Genomic DNA, 14,505 nt, shown 5'->3' with positions numbered 1-14,505 from the left:
ATAATTTGAAATGGGTTTGGGGGGGGGGGATTATAGTTCCCTCCAAATTTTCCAACGGCGTCGACATCGGCGATGAAACTTTCCCGGCGTTCGTTCATGAGGCGAAGAAAACTGCGATCTTGAAGATGGTGATTATGAGTTGCGATGGATTCAGCGTCGTCGTTTCGAAGAAAAAGGCGAGAACTTTGGCGACTCCCGGTGTAATTTTTCCCTTTTTTAACTTATACTTAAATATGAGTGCTATATTTTTTTGTTATTTTATATATTGTTATAATTTTTTTGAAATCGATGACTTGAGATTAAAGTAGAGTCTGTAAATTTATATATTATTGTTATTTCACTATAATAAGTTTGATGTTAAGGTTATGAGTTGGTTGTGAATGAAGGTTATGTGTTGGTTTTGAAGGTTACAAGTTGATTGTGAAGTTTACGAGTTTGTTGTCAAGGTTACGAGTTGGTTGTAAATGTTACGTGTTGGTTTGTGAACCTCGGTAAGGAGCGGTTGTGAAGGTTCGAGTTGTTTGTGAAGGTTACGCGTTGATTATGAAGGTTATGAGTTTGTTGTGAATGTTACGAGTTGTATGTGAATGTTATGAGTTGGTTGTGAACATTGGTAATGAGTTGATTGTGATTATTATTAACTAACATTCACAACCAACTCGTAATCTTCACAACCAATGTTAGGAATCTTGACCCTAAGATTAGTTTGTTTTGATGATAACAAATATTATATGTTGTGTGTATTATATGCTAATATTTATTTTGCAGTATCAAAGCTATATCAACAATTATATTCAAAGAGATACTCAAGACATAGATGAGTTCAATGTAAAATGAAGCAAAGAAGAAGATATACTTTATTGTCAAAATGTAATTTTATATTTTCTTTACTTAGAAATTTGTACAAGTCTTGATCACTCACACACATGCACACACATAGTGTTAGAACACATTAACACATGCTTAGTATGTTGGTTAACAATAGAAATCCCCTATGTTAACCATTAGAGTTTATAGATATTGAGTGAGTCTTAAAACATTTTATTTATACCCTCTTAGCAGTTCGAATCTAAAAAAACTCAAAAGATCAAAGTAATAGGTCTCTTCAAGAGCTTTCCAACAAATCTTAAATCACCTCATTCCGATGTCGGATGAGAAAGTTACAGCCAAAATACTGAAAAGAAAATTCTAGAATCTGTGAGTTTACAGTGTAGTCGACTACTATGCCTTATAGTCGACTACTAAGCAATTTTCTGACTTCACAGAGTCTGTTTAGACTCGGTGTAGTCGACTACTATGACTTGTAGTCGATTACAGATGTAATTTTTTCAGATTTTAGGTTTTGAATAAGTGACTGTTTATAGTCGTTTTGTGAACGTTAATTAGATTTAAAATTATGTCATTTTCAGATGCTATAAATAGGTTTAAACATCAGAAACAAACACCAAGTTTTGCACTTGTAAGATTCACATATTGTGTAAATTAACTCTCTAAACATTCAATTTTTCGATCTGTTTTTCCATAAAAGAGAGTTTCTGATATTGCCTTTGTTCCTATCATTCTTAGAGTTTGTTTAGGCAATATTCAGAGAGTTAAAAAGATTGATAAGCCACTCTTACACGTTCACATTCACATCCACATCAAGGCTTATAGGATTGGAATTGTACATTACTTCAAAGAAAGGTTCTCTCGGTTTATGAGAGGGGTTGATCTCTTGATCTAGAGGTCGGTTTACAATTGGCATGGTATTGTCAATTGGGTTTGTAATTTATATGATCTTGCAAATTGGTCAGGTTTGCTTTTGATTTTGTAAGGTTTTAAAAATCATAGTGGAAACTCTCAAGCGGGATTTGTTTGGAGACTGGATGTATACACCGGGGAGGTGGAACCAATATGCATGCTTGTGTTTGTGATGTTCATTTTTTGAGATTGTCATTCTTTCTTTTCAATTTATAAACTACTTTGCAAACTCACCCTCTAGTGTTTAAGTGTAAAGCTTCCGTAGATTTTTATCAGAGCGCACTCTATTCTTAAGGGTCACGATCATACACTTGGTATTGTGTATCAAATTAGATCCTACAACCAACTTTTTATCGAGGTTCACAACCAACTCGTAACATTCACAAACAACTCGTAATATTCACAACCAATACGTAACCTTCACAACCAACTCGTAACATTGACAACCAACTCGTAACCTTCACAACCAACTCGTAACATTGACAACCAACTCGTAACCTTCACAACCAACTCCTAACATTGACAACCAACTTGTAACCTTCACAACCAACCCGTAAACGTCACAACCAACTCGTAACCTTCAAAACCAACACGTAACATTCATTCACAACCAACTCGTGACCTTAACAGCAAACTCATTACAATGAAATAACAACAACATATAAATTTACAGACTCTACTTTAATCTCAAGTCATCAATTTCAAAAAAAAAATTCAACAATATGTAAAATAGCAAAAAATATAGCACTCAGATTCAAGTACAAGTTTAAAAAGGAAAAAATTACACAGGGAGTCGTCGGAGTTCCCGCCTTTTTCTTCGGAACGGCGACGTTGAATCCATTGCAACTCGTCATCACCGTCTTCAAGATCGCAGTTTTCTTCGCCTCATGAACGAACGCCGGGAAAGTTTCATTGCCGATGTTGACGCCGTTGGAAAAATTTAAAGGGAACTAGAATTTTCTATTTTATTATTCAAGCGACTCAAAATAATCCACTACTGACGCGAACAGTGTGTATTTTCTATCCTACTTCATTGGGTGCTAAACTAGAAGGGTGGTGCTATAGGGACCCAAAAACATGGGACCCTACATGAAACAGGTGAGGTGTCGGCTCCCTGTCCCATGATGCACTATTCATGAATAGTGCATCATGGGACAGGGAGCCGACATCTCACATGTCCCATGTAGGGTCCCATGTTTTTGGGTTCTAAGGCATTTTTCCAAACTAGAAATAATAAATTTATGTGATTCTTCACCTTCATGAATTTTAGAATGCATATATTACAATGAACGGCATGGATCATTAATATTGATGGTCAACATGTATTTTCACAAGTGTGTGTAAGTGAGTTTATTACCACATGTGTATTGTAATCCTACCCGTTAAAGATAATATAATTATATAAATAAATTATTAATAGAAAATAACATAATATTCGTACTAGATTCTCAGATCAATATGTTTAAGGTAAATTCGAAGGAAGTAAACAAGTAGGAGGACAAGTTGGCAATCAAAATGATTTTGAGAGTATACTTTAAAAAAACCCATAAATATGTCCTTAGCATATAAAAGCATTTTTAACATATTAACTAAACTCGCGATAAAAAAAAATATTAACTAAACTATATTGACTGTTTTCATATCTAAGTCAATTATGGTGTTAATTGCGAGGACTGAGGACCCGTTTGGATAATGAAAATATTAGAAGTAAGAAGTATGTTATAGAAGTAACTTTCAAAGCTATGAAGTAGGAAGTAGTGGAAATAGCATTTTTTTGTTTGTTTCATATATTTTTAGAAGTAATGGAAGTAGAACTTCTTCTTCTTCATTTATTTTTTTTTGTTTAGATAACATTTGGAAATATTATTAAGAAGTAATTTTATCAATGAAAAGTTGTTAGAAGTAACTAATAAAGGAAATATTAATAAAAAATTTATTTATGTCATAATTAATATGCATTTCAACTACTTCCGAGCTACTTCTGAGTATTGAGGATTAGAAAAATATTTTGAAAGTAAGGATGACACGTAGGCGTCACATAAGCATTTAGGGAAGTATTGGAAGTAAGTTTTTCAGAGAACCAAACACGTTTTTTTGCTTGGAAGTAGCAGAAGTAGCCTCTACTTTTTTTACTTCAGCTACTTCACAATTACTTTCGTGCAAACAAACAGACCCGGGGGAAAACGAAACTATTGTTAAAGAGAAGCGAGCAAATTGTTTGATGTGAAGGTTACATTTATAGTTTAGAGAAATAAAAGCTTATATCAAGGATCCCATTACTATAATTTTGCTAGATGATGTGGGAATTAAAATTAGACAAGTGTTGGATTATAATAACTCCACCCAGATGGGTGGGGTCATTAAAATTAGTTGCACCAACCTTTGATTGGACGCTAATAAGTTCATCACGGAGACCGCGTCAATTGCGTCTGTGTTAACATTTAGAAAATTTTAAAATATATTCTCTATTATCTTCTTCCTTTGGTTATACACTGAACATTTTTTTTTTATATTTTAATATGACCCATCAAATATCTTGAACCATCTAAAGAATTCTCTGTTTCACTTTGTTCTGGTCAACATATGACAGTCAAGGACTATAATTAACATGAGCGTTTTGAGGAAAGAATAATCTCCTTTTATATATAGTATATATATTTGTGGAGGTTATTTGGTTGATTTTCCAAAAAAGAGAAAATTTGATTTATTATAGAAAGAAAATCAAATCCCACATGTTTGTGGGTCTCAACTTGTGCTTTACAAACTATTTCTAAGAAGAAAAAAAAAATCTAAAATGGGTTTCTAGAAAAGCCCTTGTGATCGTTGCTCCTTTCACCTCTACTTGTGGGGCCCCGGCTCATGTGATATCATCTATTTTCTCATTGTCTTGTCGCAAACAAAACATAAAAACGAAATAGAAGTAACATTTGTTAGTACAAAACCTTTATTTATATTGTCTTAAGTAATTGGTAGCAAAAACCTTTATTAGTACAAAACTTTATACAACTATGGAGCCTATATGAAATTTACCCAAAAAGATGAAAGATGCACGCTACACTAGTCTTAGCTTCAAATATACGCCAAATATAAAATAAAATAAAAAAAGAGGAGGTAATCTACGATGCAGCCCAAAAAAGTTGGTCCTTTCCAACTCCAACTCCAACTCAACTCCAACTCCAACCAAACTCCACCGCTTTGTCTCATCTCCTCTCATGTGACCTTATTTTATTCATACAATATTCGTAAGCTTTGGACCGAGACGAAGCAATCAAGCAAGCAAAAGGAGCAAGGACAAAAAAAAAAAGAGAGCACAACATGATGTTTGCGGTGGGCTAATTATAAAAAGAACAAAAAATTCAGAGTGCTGTTTCCTTCGTTCATAAAAATCACAGATTAAAAAGTGATGCCCTCTCATCAATGCCCACCGTCCATAAGCTTTGATGGATCACAGAAAGAAACAAGTACCAGACAATTTTTAGCACCAAGTATATATCAACCAGAAACAAACTCTTAATTTGATTTCTAACAGTGCATCTGAACAATGCTCGGATTATTTGCTCCCATAACTTAAAAATAAGATTTCAATATGAAAAATTGTTCATCCTCATGTTGAGCAATGTGAATTGAGCCACACAATTTTGCAGAATAATGCGCTCTACCTGCAAGAAATCAGGTAACCACACAATCAAAGGGGAATATTTCCCACCACACCAAAAATATCTAGTAAACCTCAACATGCCATTGCTTGTTCTTCTTCAGCTGCAAGAGCTTCTCATCCCAATTCTCTCCTCTCTGCTCTGCTACCTTCTTCAGGGTTTTTTGAATCCCAGGCATCATCCCCTTCAACCCACAGAAGTAAATGTGAGCGCCTTCGTCTAAAAGCTTGAAAACTTCATCGCTGTACTCCTCGATCTTGTCTTGAACATACATCTTGCCTCCGGTCCTGTTCTTCTGTTCTCTGCTCAGGGCTTTATCATACCTAAAGAAATTTTCCATCTGACACTCAGTAACGGAAAAAATGGGTATGAAGTGACTAGAGGGCTATCAAGAGAGAAGGCATTGTTAAGGCCCACGTTGCTTGTCAAGCAATATCGGAAAGACCTGCTATTTCTTGGTAGCATATTTCGTGGAAGTTCCTAGAGAGGACCCTCGATATAAAACCATATATGGACATAGGGGATGAATACATTTGGCCTAGCATGAATCTTGATGCACACGTAATTATCAACTGCTAGTTTACTCATATTGTCTACCAGGGACTGCACATAGCTACCTCATTAGTGAACAGTTTGACTGCACTGGTAGCTTATAGTAATGCGTACATCAAGATTTCTACTAAGCCAAGTGTCTTCACCCTTATACCTCTATATGATTTTATAGAGGTCCCTATAGGAATTTCTTTTTCCATTATGCTAAATGAGGTGACACTTTATATCCAGTACACTCTTCCATAAATTTAATGTAATTTCGTCTACAAAAGGAAATTTTTGGGTACCTGAAATTGTCAGGAAAATTTTGAAGATAGCTAGCAAACTCTTCGTCATAAAGAAGGCTATCAGAATTTGCGACACCAAGGAAGAGCCATGCAAGGCCATTGAACTTGTAGGTTGGACCTGATTCCATGAACATACGCCTGAGGTAGCCACGGAAGGGAGCAATTCCAGTACCTGTAGCAATCATTATATGCGTGGCCTTGGGATCTTCTTCAGGTAATAGCATAACTTTGCCGGCTGGACCTGCAATAAGATATGCATTTTTATTATTAAGAGAATGTTTAGAGAAAATTACATAATTGCAATTTTATTCATAACCAGTAATTTTAGTGAAAACATGATTCTTAGCCAATGATGACATGCACATAGAAATATAATCAGCCAACATGAGCATTTCTCAAGAACCAACAGCTTAATATAAAGCACTTTATGGATTTGAATGACAAAGAAATAATTCAAATTCTGTTAACATTATCCTCTCCCCAAAGCTCACAAGGTTTTTAAGCTCATCAACTTCATATTGGCCTCAAGTTGGAAAACCCAAAGCCTATATCGCAATAGTGAGCATACAAGATTCCTAGGTCATTTTCCTGTTTCTTTGCATCTTCCGCAATAGTGAGCATACAAGATCCTCTAGGCAATGTTTACTTACCCAGTGATGTTTCAGTTAGTATGATGATCAGTGAAAACATGCTAAGTGCACTGAATTTGCACTGAATTTTTCTTTTAATACTTCCAGGGGACAAGCTCAAGCATTAAGAAAGATGGACTACGAATTCCGATTATTATCTCTTTAGAATTATTATCACTTCAAAGTATTCATCATACTGTTCTAGAGATAATTCTTTATAGCATACCTGTGATCTTAATCTTGTCACCTGGTTTTGAGTTGCAAAGAAAATTACTACATACACCATTCTTTGAGGGATCCTCCTTTCCAGTCTCCGGGTCATAATAAACAGCACGACGGACACATAAACTAGCTGTCTTGCCATCAAAGGCATCTCCATATCTAGTTGAAGCAATAGAATACAGGCGGACATTGTGAGGAGCTCCTGGCTTCTTGGGGTTTTCGCCCTGCATAATAAACAAGAAAGAGAAAGAGTGAAAGACATAACATTAAACAGGATCCTGAGGCTTGCGTTGTCAGAAAGAAACATCCAGCGTATCTGAAAAGTAATGATTCAGAAATATCCGATGTATGGACATTACCACTCTCCATATCTTGGTAGGTCATTTAGAAAACTAAGCTGCTAGCTCATACCCAACAACCTTATATATATCGTGCATGTACAAGTAAAGGGGATGTAAAGTGATATTGTAAACAACACCCCACAACAACCACATTATTACCAGGTTTCCATCTAGATTGACGCATGGATTTTCTTTCGACAAAGGTCACTGACACAGCAGGCCTTGCACAGACAGACGCACACATACACAAGCGTCACATATACATACACACACAACTAAAACTACAAGATTATTGTTGGAAAAAAAAATACAGGATCATTTTAAGATTCATGCGTCAAATTAATAAACAGATGTTAAAAGATCTGTGCGATGAATAAGAAATTTAAGCAAAATTTAGCAATTTCTAGATTATAAGAATGGACCACCAGAATGCATATGTGCCCAAATTTGAAATGGTTGCTAGACATGATTGATTCGAATCAAGATTGACCAGAAAAAGAATTTTTGGGGCTCTCACAAGTATATAGCATATGGTAGAGTTGATACAGTAGACATGTACGTATGAACCTAAACGGACACATGCTTCTTGAAACAAATAAAGTGCTGTAATAATAATATTGCAAGAAACTTATGGATTCATGCAAGAATATTAGGGTGAAAGTAGCCGGTACTTATGGCCTTAGACTTCATCACATGAAGGAAAGGCATGCATAGTAATACGATTGTTGAAGCTGGTCGAGCTCGCAACTAATTACAGTTACAATCAAGTATCGTCCGAGTAGAACTGTAAGGGTGTTTATGGAAACTTCATACTAATCCGGTTAAGGCCTTAACCGGGTTAGGATTGAACCAAATTTTTTTTTTTTTTTTTAACTGTAATTTTTTATTTTTGTCAAAACATATTTTAAGCTCTTATCCAAGTTAATGACCTTATCCAAGTTAGTAAGTGAATTGCCAAACAAGTGCTAATTCTTCTTGGGGGGTCTAAATTACATCAAGTCTAAATGAGAAATCTATGTTTTTATTTCACAAGGGTCCAAGTGATGAATGAATAATGAAAGGACTTGTACAAGTAGAAAGTGTAAAGAAAAGTAATAACATGAGAAATCCGTGTTAGAAAAGAAACCAATGGAAGGGATTCAGTCTACCAGCGAGAAACACGCAGAAAGTCTTGCATCAGTTGACAATGGAACATATTAGACAAATAGGAGGAAAGTAAATTAGATTATAAACTAAAGCCAGGATACAGAAAAAATATATACTATTATACAAGTGTGTAGGATGTTAATAACATTTTCTTTTGAAAATGCCCTCCAAAACACATACATTATCCATAAAGGACATGCATACATACATAAAACACACACATATACAAACATCATATAGTACATAAACACACATGTATTGCACCATCATTATTGTAATAAGTACAAGAACAGAAGAACTGATATTTAACATTAAGTATAATGTTATTAATCTTATTATATTTATTTTTTTATAAAGTAAGATAAATAGTTTAATCTTTAGAAACACAAAATAAATCACTACAAGTTATCAAAACTCAATGGAGTTGTCATCAAATGCTAAAAATAAAATTTTTATTTTCAACCAATTAATATGTAAAGACCTACAATTCTGACTCCTTTAATTTTGGCCCTTCAATAATTTCATATTCATATTGGCTGCTAAAAACACTAATGGTTCCAAATTTTTTATTCCTCACGCCCAGGATTACGGCCCAGATCGTTAGAAAAGAATCCATAAAAAACAAATTTTCATTTTTTCTTATCTTATAATTGTTTCCGATTCGCCAATTCTTATCGTTTTCGAAAGGAACGAAAAAATCAACAAAAAAGATATGAAAACAAATTAAATTAATTAATTAAGTAAATCAAATAATGATGTGTTGGATTGGCACAACATAAATAAGAAATTTAGATGCAAAAAATAAAATAAAGAAAAGATAGAGAAAAAAATGTCGGGCTTATTCAATCAATAAAGATACAATAAGCAAGGTTTGTCCTTTGTTTGTTGGTGGATTCCCACAACAAGAAAAAAGATAAATAAATAAGTATGAATAGACCGAATGAGGTGCTGACTATAAAAACACTTCTATTTGGAAATAAAAATGGAAATTTCCGTTGAATTTATGCCATAATCTCTTTGATCCCTATATTGATGTGCCAGAATAGAGAATACATAGAGATTTTGTAAGGAAGTAGGATAGTTTTTTTGAATAAAGAAAGGGGGTGGGAAAGCTGCTTTCATGCGGTCTAAGTTCTGAATGGCGTTTCCAACAAACTTTATATCGAGTAATATCCATAATAGAAATAAAGCTGGCTAAATATCATGATGATACTTGGTTATTTCAATTGCATAACCAAGGCTATGCAAAGTGTTTTCACTGCAAACTTTCCTCTTTTCTTCATGTCTGATAGTCTAGGTGAGAGAGAAACCTTAAATAATAATTCACGATGACCTACACTGGCCCTTCTCACATGAGAAAATAACCTAACAATATTTCCCTTGGAGTTATACACAAAGAACGCATGTACACCATACTAGTTTTAAAAAAAAATACTTACAGGAGGAATTACACCATAGCTCTGCCCTTCCCAATAGGGGACATTGCCTCCATGATCAATTACAATATGGCATGTCTCTCCAGGAGCTTTTGGTCCAACAAGCCTCTCAACTGAAACAATAGTTGCTGTGTAGGGATCCTTAGGCTTGTACAAGTTGATAGGTGGTTCTTTAGCATCTTCCAATTCTATTGGCTTGACTGCAACTTTGCTTCTGCTGGCTTGTTGTACAGACATGCATAATACCTTGCTCTGGTATTTTGATTGCACATTCCTACTTTTCAAATCTGAATATGTGACTGCTGCCCATAAATTATTCTTCAAGCTTAGATTATTCTGGACCTAGAGGACAGCAACAGGTTAGCAATGCTCTAAGAATTATCTCTGCACTTTTAACGAAAATTAGGAAAAAAGAGTTTCTAGCTCTAATGCAGGTCCACAAGGGTAACACAGTGAAAAATCCCCTCATAGTATCCACTACAAACCCAAAAAATCTGCATCATATAAAGGACCACATCTATGAAAATAGAAAAATTAATACAGGTATACATCATAACGAGTCAATACTATTACTATTACTATCTTCTGTCTCATGCACCATTAAAAAAAGCGGCAGATTTCACTGCCTATAGCCGGTTTGGATGGCAGTAACGGCCACTATCCACTAGGCTATAGCAAATAGCTGCTGAATTTAGTGGAATTTGCTCATAATAGAGGCAAATAGCGTGATTTAGTGCTTAATAGAGCCTAATAGCCCTATTAAGCGCCATTAACTTTTAAATGGCGTGCATTTTTTGTATCTGAACCCGATCCTTAAAAATAATTCCTTGCATCCCCCCCCCCCCCCCTCGCCCCCCTCCCTCTCTCCGATTCCAACCAAAATACAAAGGAAAAGAAAAACAACTAGCATCGCGATTCCCGCCTCTTCCACTTCCTCTTTCCGCAGTCCACCCACAGGTGACCCTACTCTTCCTCAATCTCGGCTACAGCCAAATACAACACCTCAAACCCCTCCTTCACCTCAACCCCTACCTCTCCCTCTCCAACTACTCCACTTTCATCAACCTCAAAATTTAGCTTAACTCCTCTCATTCCGCTGCCGCACCTACCCCTCCCTCTCGACTGCCTCTCAAGCTTCTCTGCTACCTCCACCAATTTGAAGCTCACTGAGTTCCTCTTTGAACTTCAAAGCTCCACCAGTCCTCTTCATTTTTATGTCAAGTTTCAAATAGTTAATACTTATTTATGTTGCTACTAATCAATATTTTCTACTGTTGAGAATGTTTCTCTCAGAAGAATTTGAAAGTTGAAAGAATGAGGCAAATAACAGTCTTTTGTATAAACATTTACGTCATAGTGCTTTGTTAATATTACGCGATTTTTACACGTAAATTTCATGCTTAGGATCTCAATAAATCATCAAATATGTAGTTGTAGAATTTTTAGATTTTTCTTTATTTTTTCTTATTTTTTTAAAATATTTACACATATTTAAACTAGACCATTTTTTTAACTTTGCGTTTTTTGCCACTTTTTTGCCGCTAATCTATCCACTTTCCACATATTGGTCTCAAGGTTGATTTGCTTCAATGATCATATTTATCAGTAGACTTCGATATCAATGTACACCAAGCAAATTTGTGACTAAGATAACAAGTTTGTGTAATCAGCACATTTGTCAACAATCTATCCATAATGATTTCCTATTATCCTTATATACCTAATTTTTTATTTCCACACGATTATTTGACACTAACATTAGCTTTTTCAAGAAAACAAGAAAACACTAAAACATTTTCACCAACTTAAGCAATATACATTCCGTCATATTTGTCAACATATTGGCAGTGTTCTTTTCACGTATACTTGTTCAACAACTCTCCCACAGTCCTATTACACCATGAACAACTAATAACTCCAACAGCATTTGCAGTCCTTATATTACATACTAGTAGAAATTTTCTTGAATGGCTTTTCCTCACTCCACTTTAAGATATTGCTTCCAGTTCCACACTGGATAAAATTCACTATTAAAGTTCACACTTTTTATCACTCAAACTCAACGTAGAAGCTTATCAAACATCAATGGAAGAGTTAGTAATCTAAAGGCCCGAGTTAACCCACTAAAATTATTTCACTAAAATTAGAAAAGAAACTGTTGTGCAGGCTAACTAAGGGCTTTGAGTCGACTTGCTTAGGATTAAAACACCTATTTATTAGGAATCATTTAGATATAAATATAACTACAGAAGGGCTCAGCATATTGTTATTTTTTCTTATTCTCTTTGCTCATTTTCATAAGTTGGTTTGCAATGAATCAAGTGATTGACTTGCATTTGTATACATATTTGTAAGTCCATAATCAATGAACCAAACAAATATTTCGCATTATTTACGAACAGATGCATTAGTATCATTTTTACCTAATTCATAGTGCAATTTATGTTATGGTATGTCTATGCCTATACATTATCCTACGTTAGCAGCATGCAGTAGGGGGATGGAATTATAAGGTTCATTGTTTTCAGTTGCAGTACACCTGGGTTGTTTTGATATTGTGCACAACTGCATATCTTCGCGTATACATGTACAAATACTCTCTCTCTCTTATGTTATGGTATGTCTATGCGTACACATTTTGCTACTTTAGCAGCATACAGTAGGGGGATGGGGTTATAACTTATAAAGTTCATTGTTTTTAGTGGGTTGTTTTGATATTATGCACAATTGCACATATTTGCATATACATGTACAAATTCTCCCTCCCTCCCTCCCTCCCTCATTCACACACATGCGCGCACGCAAGAAATTAAAAAATTAGATAACTCTTTTTATTGTTGGAATTTACTTGGATTGTGTAGAAGAAGATTATCAGTAAGATTGGATGTAGGAATTAAAAACATTGATTTTTAAACATGTTAATACACGAAGCCATTTCTAAAGAAGCTAGCAAAAATTGAGACAATGAGAAGATTAGCAAAAAAAATTAACAAATAAAGGTCAAAGGAGCTATAGGTAGGTTCTTCACTTTCACTTCATATATTCACTAATAATAAATGTTTAGACTTATTCCAAAAAATTCCAATCTATATTCAATAAATTTGAGCCCTGTTTTTTCTGTCCTCTGATATTCAAATAAAATACATATCTTTGATTGCTATTGTTTCCTTCCAATGAGAATATGTTTGTGTGGCCAGTTCATGATGCATTTGCCAACTCAGATCGCAAATTCAGCATGAATGGGATCACGCGATCCAGGTTGTGGATCCATAGGGTAGACAAATTACGTAATACTACTAAAGATGAACCCATGAGAAATCCGCATGGTAAATATCGACAGCCCCGTGGCAGTAATTACAACTTTTCTGAATGCAAAAAGTGGCAACTAATAAGCCCTTGGCGAGATGACTTTTATAAAATTTTAGATGAAAATATAGGAAAGCCAAAGCATGATATATGGAATATCACAGCTTAGTGCATTATTTGGACAGGAGGGGGGGAATGTCTACAATAAAACTCTACGGAAATAATTCCTCCAACTCGATCCTAAATTGCTGAAAATCCTGTTTTCACGACATAGGAAACCTGTAAATTTGCAAATTTCAGAAAAAAAGAGCGAAAATTTCTTAAATCAGAAGAAGAACTGTCAGCTTCTTTATACTAAGCTTCACTTCGCTCCTCCAAATTCCCCTCAATACCGCACATTCATTAGTTAGCCAGTGTAATTTTAGATTTCATGATATCTAATGTCAATAAAAAAGTTCAAAACTTATTCTTCTCACAAGCACAAACTTCACTTTTATACGCTAAAACAGAAGTTTTACAGCAAAAGAGAAGCGATTTCGCAGTTACAGTATCATACCTTCACTCGTGACCTCCCAAGAGACGAGTCGCCTCCAATCGGAACACTGACCGAAGTCTGCAAAAAAAATCCCCATTCCCACCGTTACAACGAACGAAACCAATCAAAGAACAAGGATCGGTTAACGAATCTTCACTCACCTGAGCCGCGAACGCGTGCGCCATCGCGAATCTCGAAGAAAGACTAGGGTTTCCCTCTCTCTCTCTCTCTCTCTCTCTCTCTCTCGATCTCAGACTCAAAACTGGGGTTTTCAACTTATAGAGATCGAGAGAGGGGAGTGAACTGATCCCTTCGAGCAGAGGAAGGGACGATGCCCTTTCCGTGACTCGTTCAGATTTGCTCTCTATGATGTTGTTTCCTTTGATTTATAAAAGGCCTCACGATTTATTTAGCTCGTAAAAATGCCCTCTTGCGCTCTCTTAATAACTTTTTCTAATCACGACTCAAAACGTTCAATGTATCGGGACGAGTGGCATCTGGTAGATCGGATCTTCGCCCGAACCCGAACGAGCGCCCGCTTCGTTATCGGGTTTTGTGTGGAATGCATAAGGTGGGGCTGTTTGGTTGGTTTCTTTTGCCCTTGATTCCCTGTCAAAACTGTCAGTTTTGACAGCTTTCTTACCAAAACGTTCTT

General features: G+C 35.3%; 1 protein-coding gene across 1 annotated transcript; it reads right to left on the bottom strand.

Annotated features, from left to right (window-relative positions):
* LOC109848079 (ferredoxin--NADP reductase, root isozyme, chloroplastic-like) lies at positions 5,229-14,246 on the bottom strand. Its single transcript, XM_020417391.1, has 6 exons — positions 14,012-14,246; positions 13,872-13,928; positions 10,013-10,351; positions 7,091-7,310; positions 6,236-6,476; positions 5,229-5,719 (listed from the first exon to the last, which is right to left on the bottom strand). The coding sequence occupies exons 1-6, from the start codon at positions 14,033-14,035 to the stop codon at positions 5,461-5,463; spliced, it is 1,140 nt and encodes a 379-aa protein (XP_020272980.1). The 5' UTR covers positions 14,036-14,246; the 3' UTR covers positions 5,229-5,460.

The sequence above is a fragment of the Asparagus officinalis genome, chromosome 7 (assembly GCF_001876935.1).
Source record: "Asparagus officinalis chromosome 7, Aspof.V1, whole genome shotgun sequence".
NCBI classification, from domain to species: domain Eukaryota; kingdom Viridiplantae; phylum Streptophyta; class Magnoliopsida; order Asparagales; family Asparagaceae; genus Asparagus; species Asparagus officinalis.
This window is presented reverse-complemented; position numbering and strand designations above follow the sequence as displayed.

Excerpts from the sequence above, each read along its gene's own strand:
- LOC109848079 (XM_020417391.1), bottom strand. The coding sequence starts at position 14,035 with ATGGCGCACGCGTTCGCGGCTCAG. Across the intron at positions 13,929-14,011 it reads CGCACGCGTTCGCGGCTCAG|ACTTCGGTCAGTGTTCCGAT; the intron begins GTGAGTGAAGAT and ends TTTTTTTTGCAG. Across the intron at positions 6,477-7,090 it reads TGACAAGATTAAGATCACAG|GTCCAGCCGGCAAAGTTATG; the intron begins GTATGCTATAAA and ends ATCTTATTGCAG.